Source organism: Balaenoptera acutorostrata, chromosome 7, assembly GCF_949987535.1.
Source record: "Balaenoptera acutorostrata chromosome 7, mBalAcu1.1, whole genome shotgun sequence".
In the NCBI taxonomy this organism is placed as follows: Eukaryota; Metazoa; Chordata; class Mammalia; order Artiodactyla; family Balaenopteridae; genus Balaenoptera; species Balaenoptera acutorostrata.
This window is the reverse complement of record NC_080070.1, coordinates 116,144,045-116,158,782: the sequence shown is the minus strand read 5'-3', so window position 1 is coordinate 116,158,782 and position 14,738 is coordinate 116,144,045. Positions and strand designations below refer to the sequence as shown.

At 44.0% G+C, this 14,738-nt stretch overlaps 1 protein-coding gene across 1 annotated transcript in view; it reads left to right on the top strand.

Moving 5' to 3' along the window:
* VWC2 (von Willebrand factor C domain containing 2) overlaps window positions 1-14,738 on the top strand; it is a 112,911-nt gene that overhangs the window by 20,317 nt on the left and 77,856 nt on the right. Inside the window, exon 2 of the mRNA XM_007178360.2 lies at window positions 2,800-2,929. Within this exon, the coding sequence (XP_007178422.2) occupies window positions 2,800-2,929 (130 nt within the window). The remainder of the gene's footprint in view (window positions 1-2,799; window positions 2,930-14,738) is intronic.

The window sequence follows — 14,738 nt, the reverse complement described above, 5'->3', positions numbered from 1 at the left end:
ATCTGCTACCATGGGGTGTGGGGTGGATCCCAGCCACACGAGTGGGCTGGGGCAGGCAGAGCAGGGCCGGGAGCTGAGGCCGGGGAGGGGCACACACACACTCGTGACCCCGACTCTTAGCCTCAGCTCTGATTTTTGAGAAGTAAACAAATCCCCACATAGTTGAAGCAGGATTTCCCAATGTGTAGTGATAGTAAAACCCACAGTTCAATTTTTGATCACGTTGCAGACCTTTCAGGAATTAGCAGTCCCGGCTGCGTGTGTGGTTTGAGCATGGCTCTGTGGTGGGAGAGGACGATGTTTCAGGCCCAGAGCAGGAAGGAGCGTTTAGTTGACAGGCCTGCCCAGGAAGCGGCCAGGAGGGGCTCCTCGGGGCCTGTGATGATGCCTTTCTGATTTGAAGTTGCACCTTTGTTGTTCTCCTGAAGCCCTGTCCTGGGGACAGGACAGAAGGGCCCTTCTCGCCTTTCAAATTCCAAACCGAAATGGGGCTTTTTCCTGCTTCCTGCAGAACAGGAAGGGGGTGGGAAGGGCCTTGGACTCGAGCCGGAGCCCTGTCTCTGATGAAAGGTCTGCCCACAGCCTTCCAGAACAGGAAGGGCCGTGCCCCTTTCTTGAGGACAGACCTCAGTCATCCCCGGCCCTCTTGCTCCTTCCTGACTATCCAGCCCTCCAGATGCGACTGTCCTCACCTCACCCGGGGCAGGGGCTGCCTCCCCACCGTCTGACCCAGCGGGCGAGTGCCCTCCAGACTGTGTGTCCCGCCCTGGAGGGGGTAGTGAGGAGTCTTACAGTGTTCCAGAAACAGGGCGTGGTCAGCTCGTGGACATTCTTCTGATTGGCTGCTGGTGAGGTCATCGGGAGTCGGTGTCATCAACCTCCTGGTTCCAGCTGGTCTGGGGTCTCCGTGCTAGTGGGCAGCTTGCAGCTAACTTCTCCCACCCGGTGGGGATGTCAGTATCTGCAAAACAGCTCAAAGGACACGGCTCAGAATATTGTCTATAAGCCTTGAGGAGGAACTGAAATAAAGGTCCTTGACTTTGTTTAACGGCTAAAGTATTATTTTGTCTTGCTTGACTGTTTTCCTTTCTTGCTGCATTTTCTCACTTCTCTGATTAAATTTACTCTTTGGCTAAAGTTTTTCTACAGACAAAAGACAGGCTGAGGACATGGGTGAGGGTCTATTCTGGGAAGGACCCATAGGGTCCTGCTCGGTTACATCCTGTGCAACTCAGGGTCTCTGCTTTTAAAATTCGGAAAACTTTTCTTACCCTGCTTGCTGAGTAAACCCACCCTGGACACAAGGATGCTACAGGCTGAAAAGAGAACTGGTAGGAGACAAGGAAAGGAGGAGAGCGGGGGCAGAGAGGTGCTTGTTATGGTAGCGAGAGAACCTTCTCGTGCCAGCACTGCTTCTCAAAAACCTGCCTTTACATTGTTGTAAGATTGATTTTAACTTCTAAGGCTACAGTGCAGACCAGATCAAGATTTTGTCCCGGGCCACTCTAAAGTTTTTTTTTTCAGTGTTTTCTTTCTTTTGTTACTTTCTAAGCGTCAACACACACACACACACACACACACACACACACACACACACACACCCTAAGTCATGACTCCCAGCCAGACAGTGGTCTAGTGCCTTTAAATACAAATTGAGCTTTTGCTTCATGCAGTAACCAGGCCGCTTGGTGGAGATTGCAGTTGGGGTTTTTGCACGGTATAGACCAAGGGAGCATCGAGAGTGCTGTTTGTGTAGTGCTGGTCATGCCACTCGTGTTGTACGCAAAAGTCGAGTGGGGCCTCCCTGCCCAGAAAACTGTTTGGCACCCCCCATCCCACCCGCACTGTCCTTTAAAGCACGTATTTCCACATCACAGCTTCTGATTGCTGGGTCCACATGTGCTGCTTCTGCTTTGTCATGGGTCAACCCAGATGAAAAACCACTCTGTGGGTGGTTTCCAGGAAAAAAGAAATCATCGCCATCACGAACTGCCTGAGTTACTACAGGAGGATTTGTTGGCAGTGTCTAGCATTGCCAGGAATGGCCATTATGCTTGATTGGAGCCATCCAGAAAGGTAGAATTGGGGCCAGTGGCTGGAAAGTGCAGCGAGGCCAGTTGGAGCCTGGAGATGAAGGCCATGGTGACACTGGGTGATGACCCCTGAGAGGCCTTGGACTCGAGCTGGAGCCCTGCCTCTGATGAAAGGTCTGCCCACAGCCTGTGGCCTGATGCCTCTGGGTCTCAGTTTCCTCACCAGAAACTAGGGCGATCATGTTAGTAGGGGTGTTTAGTATTGCCATGAGACTGACATGAGATCACGTTGGGAGGGCTCCCGGCCGGGTCCCCGGCCCTGAGAAGCCCCCCGTTTCTCCTTCCCTTACCCCGCCCTTCCTGCCCTGTTCTGCTGTCTTCTCACAGCAGAGATGCTGGGCGTGGGCCGGGCTGGCTGGGTGGGTGGCCCTGGGCAGAGCTGTGGGAAAGGGGTTCACCTGCAGGATGCCTGGGTGGGCAAGAATTCAGTATGACGTGTTATTTAATTTTTTAAGAAACAAAACCCTTTCTTCAACAGAAAGCTTATAAAGAAGCTCACTCTGTGGGTTGATAAAAATACAGAGGCTCAGGTGTGGAGCTGGGAGGGAGTGAGCGTCCCAGGCCCCATCGGTGTGCTCCCCTTTCCCCTGGGGGAGCCTGCTCTTCCCCAGCCCTGTCCTCACACTCTGGGACCCCGGGGCTGGTGAGTGTGTGACTTTCAGGGCCGAGGATGGAGACACCGCCCTGACCGCGGCCTGTGTTGCAGGTGTCGCCGTGCGAGCGGTGCCGCTGCGAGGCCAGCGGGGAAGTGCTGTGCGCGGTGTCCGCGTGTCCACAGACCGAGTGCGTGGACCCCGTGTACGAGCCCGACCAGTGCTGCCCAATCTGCAAAAACGGTAGGTGGACGCGCGTCCGGCCCGCGATCACGCAGGGGTCCCTGCGTGCTTCCCGCCGATGAAGCACGGGATGCAGTGCGAGATGCACTGCAGGATGCATGTGAGTTTCAGTATTTGCATTCACGCCCTTGCACTCGGGTTCCTGCCCTCTGGGCCCCGGGGACCCGCGGGAGCTGGGCTCCAGGAAGCCCTGCTCTCTCTTATCGGTGTCAGCACAGTGTTTTACACACGTTTAGTTCTTTGGGGGAAAATTCAATTTCCACTCTTGAAGAGAGTCGCTTATTTTAATTTAACTTTGTTTGTTCTTGCAAAGCAGTTTCTCTCTTTTTGAGACAAATCAAACATGCCTGTTGGACTCACTTACTTTTCATTACTAAGTGGATTAAATGTGAAACATCGTTGAATATTTTTCATAAGCAACTTCGGCAGGAAGAGAACCCCCTCTTACTCCCAGTGAGAGCCTGGGGGAGATCAAAAGCCTTGTCTGCTTTATGAAGGAAAATGGCAGGATGGCTTTGGTTAGCAAGGGAGGGTGTTTCCTCATCCTAAAGGATCAGTACTTTGTACCTGGGATGCTGCGTGCATCTGGGTATCACTTTAAGAGGGTGTTGAGAAGAGTGGGTTCCCAGGGAGGATGGGATGAAGACCTGCGGCTCAGGATGGTGGTTGGATGAAGCAGTTAAGCGCAGCTTAGAAGAGAGTGGACTCTGGACATGAGACCACATCTTCAAGTACATGAGGGTCCTGCCTTGGGAGAGGGTTGGGCCGTCTCTGTGTGGCCCCAAGACCACAGTGCTAGGACGAAGCCAGGGCAGAGTGTCTCAAAAAGATGAAGGCAACTCCATGGCCTGAGAGTTTCAGAGACAGGAGGGGCTCACCTGTGAGGTTACCAGCTCATCATCTGTGGGGTTGCTGGACATCAGGCCGTGTGGTGTGGGCTTTGTCAGTGGCTGATGGTTACACGGGGCCACTATTAGTGTCTGCGGCAATTCTGAGATTCTGCAGTCATGCCCACTGTGTGGGCTGTGAGCTTCCACGGATGCCTTTCACCAAGTGCACACAGATACCCAGATTTCACCACGGGAAATTTTAAAAGTCTTGAAAGGAATCAATAGAAGAGGACGTGAAGCTTCTGTGGAAGCAGGACGGTGGCAGCATCTCCACCGGTGGTGTGGAGTGAAGTAAGCGTGGGGAGGGGGCGCTGGTGCCTGGGGTCGGTGAGGAGACCACAAGGACTGAGGTCCAGGCTGCAGCACGCGGCACGCTGCACACGGCGGCATGACTGAGCCTTCCCGAGTCAATGATACTTAGTGAATGGCTTGAATGTAAGTGGCTCAAATAGTTGGCATCTTAAGTATGCAAGATATTGTGTCGCTCTTGTCAGTTATGACAAAACAACAACAACAACAAAGTTTTGGCCTTAGACAGTCAGGGAATCCTCATTTCTATGTTTACAAAAGACGGAAAGACATGATTTCCATCCTTGAGGATTTTTTCAATCCCCGAAACTTTAGAAAAGTTTCAAACCTACAGAAAAGTTGATAAATAGCACAAAGAACAGAGGTATATCCTTCGCTGTATTTACCTATTATTCACATTTTGCCATTTTATTTGTTTTATCTCTTTTGAGCTCTGTCTCTGTCCCCGTCTCTCCCTATCTCTGTATATAACCCAACACTGTCAATACATTTGCTTATTTGTTCTTTTTCATGATACACACAGGATACCTTCTATTTATACCGCAACCAGCATGAAACCTACAGGTTAAAGTTCAAGATTTTTTTGCAGTTCTTTTTGCCCTTAAGATATATCCCACTTAGGGTATAGAGTTAGAGAACTTAGAAGTTATTTGAATTAATTCTTTATCATGTGTGGATATGTTAAAATTTTATAAAGATTTAAAGTCACTTATTTCTGTTTGATTCAGTTTTTAACATTAAGATATAATTTTATTGTTTGAATAATCAAACAATGTTCAAAAGTAAAACCTGTATAAATACGGTATAGTCAGAGATTCACAGAATGTTTTAATGTTGCACTGATGGTTTGGGGAGAGAGATGGTTGTTGCCCTGATAGCAAACTTTTAAATGCTCTGCCATTGCTTTTACACTTTGAGAGACAGCATAGAATGAAATAAGGCAGGATTGGGGGTATTGTATTAAAGATTCTTAGAAGGAGGATAAATATGGTTTTTTAAAACTAGATTAAGAAAGATTACAGGGTACAAAAGGATTTGTATTCAAAGGTTTGATCCAATTATATCGAAACAGCAACAACTTTTTATTTTCAGGAATACACCCAGAAATAAATTTAAATGTCTAATCATGTAAGTACTCTTAAGTTTTGTTATAACGTATTCACTAGATATAATCTGTCTTTCATCTGTCTCTAGCTGTAGGGTATTCTGACCTTGACAGGGCAAATGGTGTTCGGAATTCTTACTGAAAAATTTGCTTGAAAAATAAGAACAGTTTCTATCAGAAATGAATGTCCTGTAATAATTGGTTGAGATTAGTGAATAATTGACATTAGTGCATCATCCTACTGCTGTGCACAAAAATCAATGTTTTCAATAAGAAAAAGTTATGCATCTGATAGATCACAGATTACAGGACATCAAAAGTGACGCCTTATAAAATTAAATGCTTGGATAGACTTAGCTTGGATGGAAAGGAAAATCACGATTCAGTTGCAAGCTGCCAAAGTCACTTGCATCAAAGGAACAAAAGTTTGAAATCAAGAATGCCTGGAATATAAATAAATGATCACAAATCACATACAACTTAAAATAGTCACTTTGTTGATTTGTATAGATCAATCTCCCAAGGATTTTCTTTTCTTCAGGACTGGTTTTCGGATTTTTCCTACTGATACAAACAGTGAGTGTTCTATTGACTTTCAGGATTTCAGGTTTTCTCTGGTGCTGGTGTACCTCAGATGAGCCTCACGTTCACAGCACACATTCCCTTCAAGCCGGAGATCAGAAGACTTCCATCCTGCATGTGTGCACCTTACCTTACTTTAAACATTCAAAGGAAGGAAACTGACAAATGTAAGACATTGATGTTGAAATACGAGGGCCTTGTTGGGATTAGCGCTGATTCTCCAACGTGGAATACTATACCCGAGGGGGAATATGAACACCAAAAGCACAAAAGCACTGAGTATAGAGATTGTATATCTCCCTGAAGTATTCAGTACTACTTGATGGTAGTTATTTAGAACTTTATTTCCACCAGAAAATGAATATGGCTATTTTGGGGGGAAAATGAAAAATTTTATGAAATTTTTAAGATAAATATGGAGACTTCAAATTATTAGAAGCACTTTCATGGAAAACATGTGAGAAGCACTAAGAATTAGACATGGTTGTTTTTGTTTTTCTCTTGTGTATTTCAGACAGTAGGATAAGATCATAATTAAACCACATGTAGTGAGTTGGACAGCACTTAATGATGTGTGTGTGTGTGTGTTTGTGTGTGTGATTCATATCAAGATCCTTCTCACAAGGAAAAGCCTACTCCCGTTGTATGGCTTCAACATTACATTTTTACAAAATTTTTACCAAAGAGATAATACCAATCTTGTGGAAACACTTGATCATTATTTAAGATGACATGATCTTGTCCATAAAAAAAATAAAGGAAACTACAAATATCAGAATTAATACTTGATTATACCAAGTTTGTTTTACAAAATCAATTTGTAAAAATCAGCTGTATGTCTAGATACCAGCAACAAACAAATATAAATGAATTAAAAACTACTCTTTCAAATAACATCATACATACCAAATAATTAGAAGTAAATCTAACAAAATTGGACAAGATTGCCACCCTTAAAAATCTTAAAGCTTTATTGAGAGAAATTAAAGAAATCCTCAGTAAATGGAAGGATAGACAATATTCATGATTGGAAAACTCACTAATGTAAAGATGTCAGCAGCCTCAAATTAGTCTATTAAATAAATAAAATCTATGTATTCAGCATAATTCCAGTAAAAAAAAATACAATGACTTCTTTTGTGGAAATTACCAAATTGATTTTAAAATCCACATGGAAAGACAAGTTAAAAACTGGCCAGTGAAATACAGAAGAAGAACAACAAAGCTGTAAAATGTATACTGTAAGAGTGATTAACACACTGTGGTACTGTCTCAAAGATCAAAAGACTTGATAAGAAGATGAACAACCCAATAAAAAATGGACAGAGGATTTGAACAGACAATTCAGTGAAGAAGGTAAACAAATGGTAAATAAGCACATAAAAATATGCTCAACCTCCTTGGTCCTTAGGGAAATAAAAATTAAAGGCACAGTGAGATACCAGTACACCCCCTCTAGAATGGTTCTAATCAAAAAGATAGACAACATCAGGTGTTGGCACAGATGTGGAGAAACTGGAACCCTCAAGCATTGCTGGTGGGAATGGTCCATGTGCTTTGGAAAACAGTTTGGCATTTTCTTAAAAAGTGAAACAAAAAATTTTATCTGTCCTAGCAATTCCATCCTGGAATTCAATCCCAGGAAACTGAACACATGTCTGTGCAAAGGTGTGTAGGTAAATATTCATAGCAGTATTATCCTTCATAGCCAAAAAAAAATAGAAATAACCCAAATGTCCATCAGCTGGTGAATGGATAAACAACGTGATTATATCCACGCAATAGAGATCCACCAATAAAAAGAGATCAGCAAATGATAAATATATGCTACAAAATGCATGAACCTCAAAAACATCCTAAATGAAAGAAGCTAGTTGCAAAGACCACATATTGTATGATTCTACTTATTTGGAATGTCTAGAGAAGGCAAATTTACACAAGGAGAAAGCCCCTCAGTAGTGGCCTAGAGCTAGGATCAGAGAGGGGAATTAATCACAGATGGGCAGGAAGGAATTTACTGAGGTGAGAGAATGTTTATTAACTGGGTTGACTACTAAGATCATTCAATTGTACACTTAGAAGGGGTGAGTTTTATGGTGCTTAAAATATACCTCGATAAAGCTGCTAAAAATATGGGTAGTCTCTTTAAAAGATAGACAAGTGAAATTTTTGTAATTTCCTTTGATTGACTTCTAAGGCCAGCCTTGATTACACATCTTTTCATCTTCCCTGAGAGAGTGCCTTTTCAAACCCTGTACTGGTGCCTTTGATAACTATGAAATCTTTTCATTAAGCCTATAGAAGCTGAGGCCCTTCTAAGTATATACCGTTATGTACCTTGAAGAGCTAGGATGCCATAGAGGGTTGCAGACACACAAACCCATAGAGGCCCATGGGGTTTTCTAGACTTCCTGTGCTCTGGAGCCCCGTGCATGACACAGACATGCAGCCCACACAAACCCCTCTTCTGTATTCTTCCCTCGCGGTGTGGACACGTCTCTGCCCCCTTCAGTGCTGCACTCCCCCGTGTCATTCTAGACTCTCCCTCACGATGACCCAACTTCGCAGGACACGGGGCTGCAGATGCAGGGAGACTGGAGGTCGCTGGGTACATCCAGATCTCATGCAGGTATCGTGCTCTTCTGGGATCCCAGAGCCCAGGAGGCAGGGTTCACCCAGCTCAACTTTGGTAAGCATCACCTCCAGGACTTGTTATAACACAGATTCACTGACGCACTCCTTCCCCTGAGTTCCTGATCCAGTTGGTCTGGCCTGGAGCCTGAGAATTTGCATTTTTAATATGTGTGTCCCTTGGTATTTCTGGTGCTGCTGGTCTTGGGACCACCCTTGGTGAACAACTGCTTTGAGGCGCTCATTTTCTCACTTTTTTTTTTATTTTTCCTCCCAGTCAAGTTTAATAAGAGAAGCACACAGTGGGGCTGTGCAGCTTTAGGCATGAATGAGATCTTTTTGAGATTTTGATGCATTTTTGTTGTTTTTCTAGGGATTTTAGAGTTTATAGAAATATGTAGTATGTAATATTTTAAAAATTGAAATCTCAAGGCAGAGAGAAAATGACTGTTGAATAGCAAGTGAGAAAAGGTTAGTACAGACACATGCTTCCATCACCCTGTGTTTCATAACAACTCATTGTTAAAGACGGTCTGCAGAGTTGACAATAAGTTTTCTAGCAGCCGAAGCAGAAAAGAGAAACTTAATAAATATCACCTACACAGAGAAACGCCCCAGAGGAAATGACTTCCTAATAAGCAATTTTCCTAAAAAATAATACCTAAATAAAGTTTTTTTCTCGTTCCAATTTACAGTTTCTGGAGGTGTAGAATTGTTTATTATTGGCCTTATTTTTTATGTTAAAAAAGACTAAAATGAAGAGAATTTAAATCTGATCACAGTGATTTTGTAACTTGCTGATATGAGCCATATGGTATATTTTTTCCTGGTTCAGTGTGCTTTTTTTTTTTTTTTCAATTTTATTGAAGTACAGTTGATTTACAATGTTGTGTTAATTTCTTCTGTACACCAAAGTAACTCAGTTTTATATATATATTCTTTTTTATATTCTTTTCCATTATTGTTTGTTACAGGATATTGAATATAGTTCCCTGTGCTGTACAGTAGGACCTTGTTGTTTATCCATCCTGTATATACTAGATTACATCTGCTAATCCAAAGCTCTCCCTCCTTCCCTCTCCCTCCCCCCTCCCCCTTGGCAACCACATGTCTGTTCTTTATGTCTCTGAGTCTGTTTTTGTTTCATAGATATGTTGATTTGTATCGTATTTTAGATTCCACATGTAAGTGATATCATATGCTATGTCTTTCTCTTTCTGACTTACTTCACTTAGTATAATAATCTCTAGGTCCACCCATGTGGATGTAAACGGCACTCTAAATAGATTTTTTTAATGTAAAAGCTTTATTCACCTTCTTGTTAGCGTTTCCCAATGTAGACCAAGAACTTAACTCCAAAGTGCTAGCGGATTTCTTATCCATGTGTTTACTTACATTTTGGTTTAGTGGGAGTAATGATTCAGATTGTATTCCATGAATCCTCCCAGAGCCCAGTGAGCGTCGATACTTATGCTTTAGAGAAGCACTTGCATGCCCCATTGTGTTCCTCCTCCTTCGTGAACTAAGATCAGCTCTGGGTTTGCTGAGGTCCACGCCAGGCTAAGATGCTGGGCGTCCTGAGTGCAGACAGCTCTCAGCTCTGCTCACTTCTGACAAGTTAGACACGGAGAAGGGTTGGGTCGGGGCTGATCTCTTGATTTCAGGGACTTAATTTGTTTTCATCTCCTCTGGAGATCTTTGAATTAGCAGCTCCTCTTTGCAAATTTGTGAATAGCTTAAAATGACACTTTTGTTTGCAAACATTGCGGCAAAACCTTAATTTTTATGAGAAATAAATCAAGTTAGACACAGACTGCCCTGAAGTCGTTGCTACCCAATTATCACAATGAAGTGCTTTCGTGAGTTAGGTGCTCACATGAACCTAGGCAGAAAGTGTATGACCGTGGATTTATTTGCATGTTTCCTAGAGTCTGGGTGCATTTGGCCGTGGATTTTAGACCAATCTGGGGCTCAGGTCACAGACCAGCCTCCAGGAGGCTTGGCCACTTCCAGTTTACATCGTGCCCTTTGAACTTGCTGAGGACCCACCTGGAGTCCCTTCCCAGTCTCCCCCTTTTTATAAAGACTGGCACTCAAATGTCCTCACCTGGAAAACCTTCTCTGTCCTGTTTCCTACAGGAGGTTAATTCCCCTATGGGTCCTTCTCACAACCCAGAACCCGAATCACATGTCTTCTGATGTAATTAAGCATGTTCTTTTATTAAACTTTTGGCTCTTTTGTTGAACGCTGGGTTCTTTTTTTAGATTTTTATAGAGGAGTCTGTGTGTATGTATGTGTGTGGGTGTGTGCTTCTATATTGCTTTTATAAAAGTTAGAGGCACTTATTATATATTTTACATCAAATACAAAGATGAGTCATGTTCTGGTTCCTGCCCTTATGAGCTCACCATCTAGAGGGGAAGTGGTCTGTAAATAACCTGTCTGCTGCTTTCGTTGGATGATGAGGAAAGTGGTGAGGGAAGCAGAGGAAAAAAACTGAGTAATACTGCAGTAAAACATCACCATGTGTGTGGCCTCTGTTTGCTTTTGAATTATTTCATTAGGATAACGTCACGGGAGTGAGATGGTTAGGTCAAAGGCTTGGAACATTTTTATCATCCTGATACATATTGCCATGTTGTTTTACAGGATGTCATGCACAGTGTAAAATCTCTGGTTCTATGATAAAATTGCTAAACTTTCATTAATTTAATTTATAGAAAATTGTGCCCATTGTTTGAATATTAAGCCTGAAAACTCTACAGTATTTCGATGCTATTTTTCCTACAATGTGTTCTACTTCTCTACCTTCTTAACAAAATAACTTTAAAGAGAACTTTCATGGTTCTTGATTACTGAAAATCACTGATGTGAAAACCAGTTATTGGACTGCCCCGTTATACAATGAGGGCTTCAGAGTAAGAATTTGATCAAGTAACCTGATTTCTCCGTATCCTTTCTGGAAAATGGACATATTAAATGTAGCTACATCTGTGGATGTTTTGTGACAATTAAGTAATATGATGGATTTAGAAGAGTTTCATTCATTCAATCAGCAGATATTGATTGATCCTCTGCTGTATGCCAGGAGATAAGATGGCAATGGGAAAGAGCATGGGAGGGGAAGGGGTGATTTCCCCAGGGGGGAGGAGGCTGTGAGGGGGCCAGGGAGGATTGTGGCCCCGGGGGTGGCTGGGCGGTGGAGGGGTGAAGGTCCCCCTGTTTGTGGGCTGGGATAGCCCTGCAGGCCTGGAGGTGGAAGCAGAGCTGGGGCCTGCCAGGCAGGGGCACAAGGATGGAACAGACTAGCTCTTGAATGATCGTTATGCCTTGTTAGGGGGTCAGATTTAATCTCGAGGCACCAGAGAAGGGTCTTTAGGATGGAAGAGGCACACTTGTATTTGAACGGAAGAAGTTCTTCTGGTGGTGGGACCCAGAGCCCGCAGATGGGCAGATTGTAGGCTCTCTTGGAGGAAAGACCGCGGCTTGCAGATGCTCTTTGTCCAGGCTGTGGAGCTGTCAAGTTAGACTAAATTCCTTGAAGAAGCAGCTTGGAAAACCCCGGCTTTGGAGCTAGACAGACGTGACTCTCCAGCTGAACCCATGTGCCCTGGATGGACTTGCTTATCCCCTTCAGTTTCTTCAACTGCAAATGGGCTGATGGTCCCTGGGCGCCTGGCAGGCTTATTGTGAGGATTAAATGCAAGGCGCCTGCTGCCCAGTCACTTCTCAGGACCTTCTTCTCTCTCCCCACTTGGCCTCCTCGGGGCCCCACTTAAAGGTGTGCTTCTTATAAAGTAGATAACAAACAAGGACCTACTGTATAGCACAGGGAACTATACTCAATATTTCATAATAACCTATAAGGGAAAAGAATGAAAAAAGTAGATGTGTATGTATGTATAACTGAGTCACTTTGCTGTACACCGGAAACTAACACAACATTGTAAATCAACTATACTTCAATTTAAAAAATGTTTTTTAAATATTTACCAACAAAAAAGTTGTGCTTCTTAAAAATACCCTGAGAATTCCCTGGCGGTCCAGCGGTTAAGACTCTGTGTTCTCATTGCCGAGAGCCTGGGTTCAATGTCTGATCGGGAAACTAAGATCCCACAAGCCGTGTGGTGTGGCAAAAAAAAAAAAAAAAGAAAAAGAAAAAAGAAAAAATACTACTCATCACCAGATTTTCTTTCACGGAAGCCCTAAATCTGTACCACAAATGCTGTGGCAGCTGGCCCAGCCTCAGCCAGGAGGGAGGATCGTGGCTGCAGAAGAGGTCACATTTCCAGCTGTATTTCACAAGCAAGGCCCTTTGTCCTCTAGAAGATTATCCATTCATACTCCTTTGGCATCATTCATCTGTTAAAAGCCACTTGGTCATTAATCCAGTGGTCTCAGATACCTTCAGCCTGTGTCCTCAGCAAAAGGGAAATCAATTTTCACAAGATACAATAAAGCCATTCATCCAAGGCAGGCAGATACCTGCACCCCATCCACAGCTTGATCAATTGTGCCATTACCAGAGGTAACTTGAATTGCATCCCGAGCCCTTCCATGGGATGCGTTCCGGTAGAAATGAGCTGCCAGTGGCTGGCAGCGTGAGACAAATGGCCCCGTGGACAGCTCGCCCAATCTCCAGGAGAACAAGGCGATGAATGTTCTCAGCCAGGACTTCCAGGGGGTGCGTCCACGGGATGTAAAATACACTCTTTGTTGATCAGAAGACGCATTCTGCTCTTACACTAACAGCAAAACCCAAACCTCTTATTTGTCTTTCAGGAAGATAAGCTCCAGGGATAAAAGAGCCCATTACCCCAGGAGGTCCCCTTAAACCACCGGTTCTGAAAATTGCAGCTCATCTTTTCTCAAACAAATGCCTTCGCTTAAGAGTAGTTACAATTTGGTAATCCTGACAGCTGTGAACTGAATTTATCTTTAATCACACATTCCCTGAGTGTCTATGGAAAGCACGTCAGCCATCACTGAGTAAAGCATTATTATAGGAGAGAAAAACATCACCACTCTTTACTTAGGGAGCGCTCACATTAGATAATAAGAATGATAGGCCTCTGAATAGAGTGTCTGTATTTTAACCTGTGTTATAACCTGACTCTCATAACCCTGGATAAAAATGCAGTTGTTTGGGCAACCTTTGGTCACCTGAGGCGGTGAGGTCACAGTGGGTACCAAGGTACACTTTAAACTTCACCTCCTGAGAGCACCAGATGCTGGTACATCTGAATCCAGGTCACCTCTGAAGAGACAGGCTAAAAATGGGTGGACTTTGAAATAAGGCAGACTTTTCTGACCATTAGAACTCTTCCTCAGCAGTGTTCAGAGGCTGGGGAGCCCAATTCAGAGATAAGTACTTTCCAGATGACTTAAAGAACACTTAAGTGCTAAAATCAATTATTCTTTGACACTAATGCATACATTAGTCAGGATGTCCCAGGCATCCTGACTCAGCAATCCACTTTGGGGGCACAGAAAGAACAAGGTTCCTTTCTTTGGTTAATTCAGACGTTTTCTTGTTTTTTCTCATCTTCGTTACATCACTAAGTCATTCTGTAAATTAACAAGATAAACAGTTAAGACAAGATAAACACTTATTCTTTGAAGAACAATAGAGAGAAGACCCCGTATCACCTTCCTCTAAAGTGCGTGGAGAGAAACATAAAAACCGGGCAGGGAGATCTGAGCCTCCCCAAGGGGGCCTGGAGCTGGCGGCAGGGTTGCCGGCTCTGGTTCCACCCACCCTCTGCTGCTGCCACATCTGGACCTCACTTTCCTTATCTGTAAAAGGGAATAGATAAAATAGGGGAGAATATATAGGAACTTGCCTTTGCAAATTAAAACCTATTATATATCTATCATTTAAAGGAGGGATATGCCTTAGCAAACAAAATACATGTGATTAATATTTACGAAAAGCCTCAAACATTTCCCCCTAAAAACCCCAAATTCATTTATCTCCTATTAATTAGATTTTCGAAGCCCCCTTGCCACCCCTTGGACAGGCCCAACACACACACGGCCACCCAGCTTGCCCACAGGGTCCCCGCCTCCCCGCCACGAGCCTTCCTGGGCTGAACCTGCCCAGATCTGTGACCACACCTCACCTGCTTCTCTGCAGTCGCTCCCTCCACCTGGAAGGCATCAGAAGCCTCTGGAACCAACAACTCTACCTGTTTCCAAGGGCCAGTGCCGATGTCTGTGTCCCACATTACACGTGCTCCTCACCTTCATATCACAGGAAGCGCTGCGGCCCCCGGACCTTTGTGTTCGCCA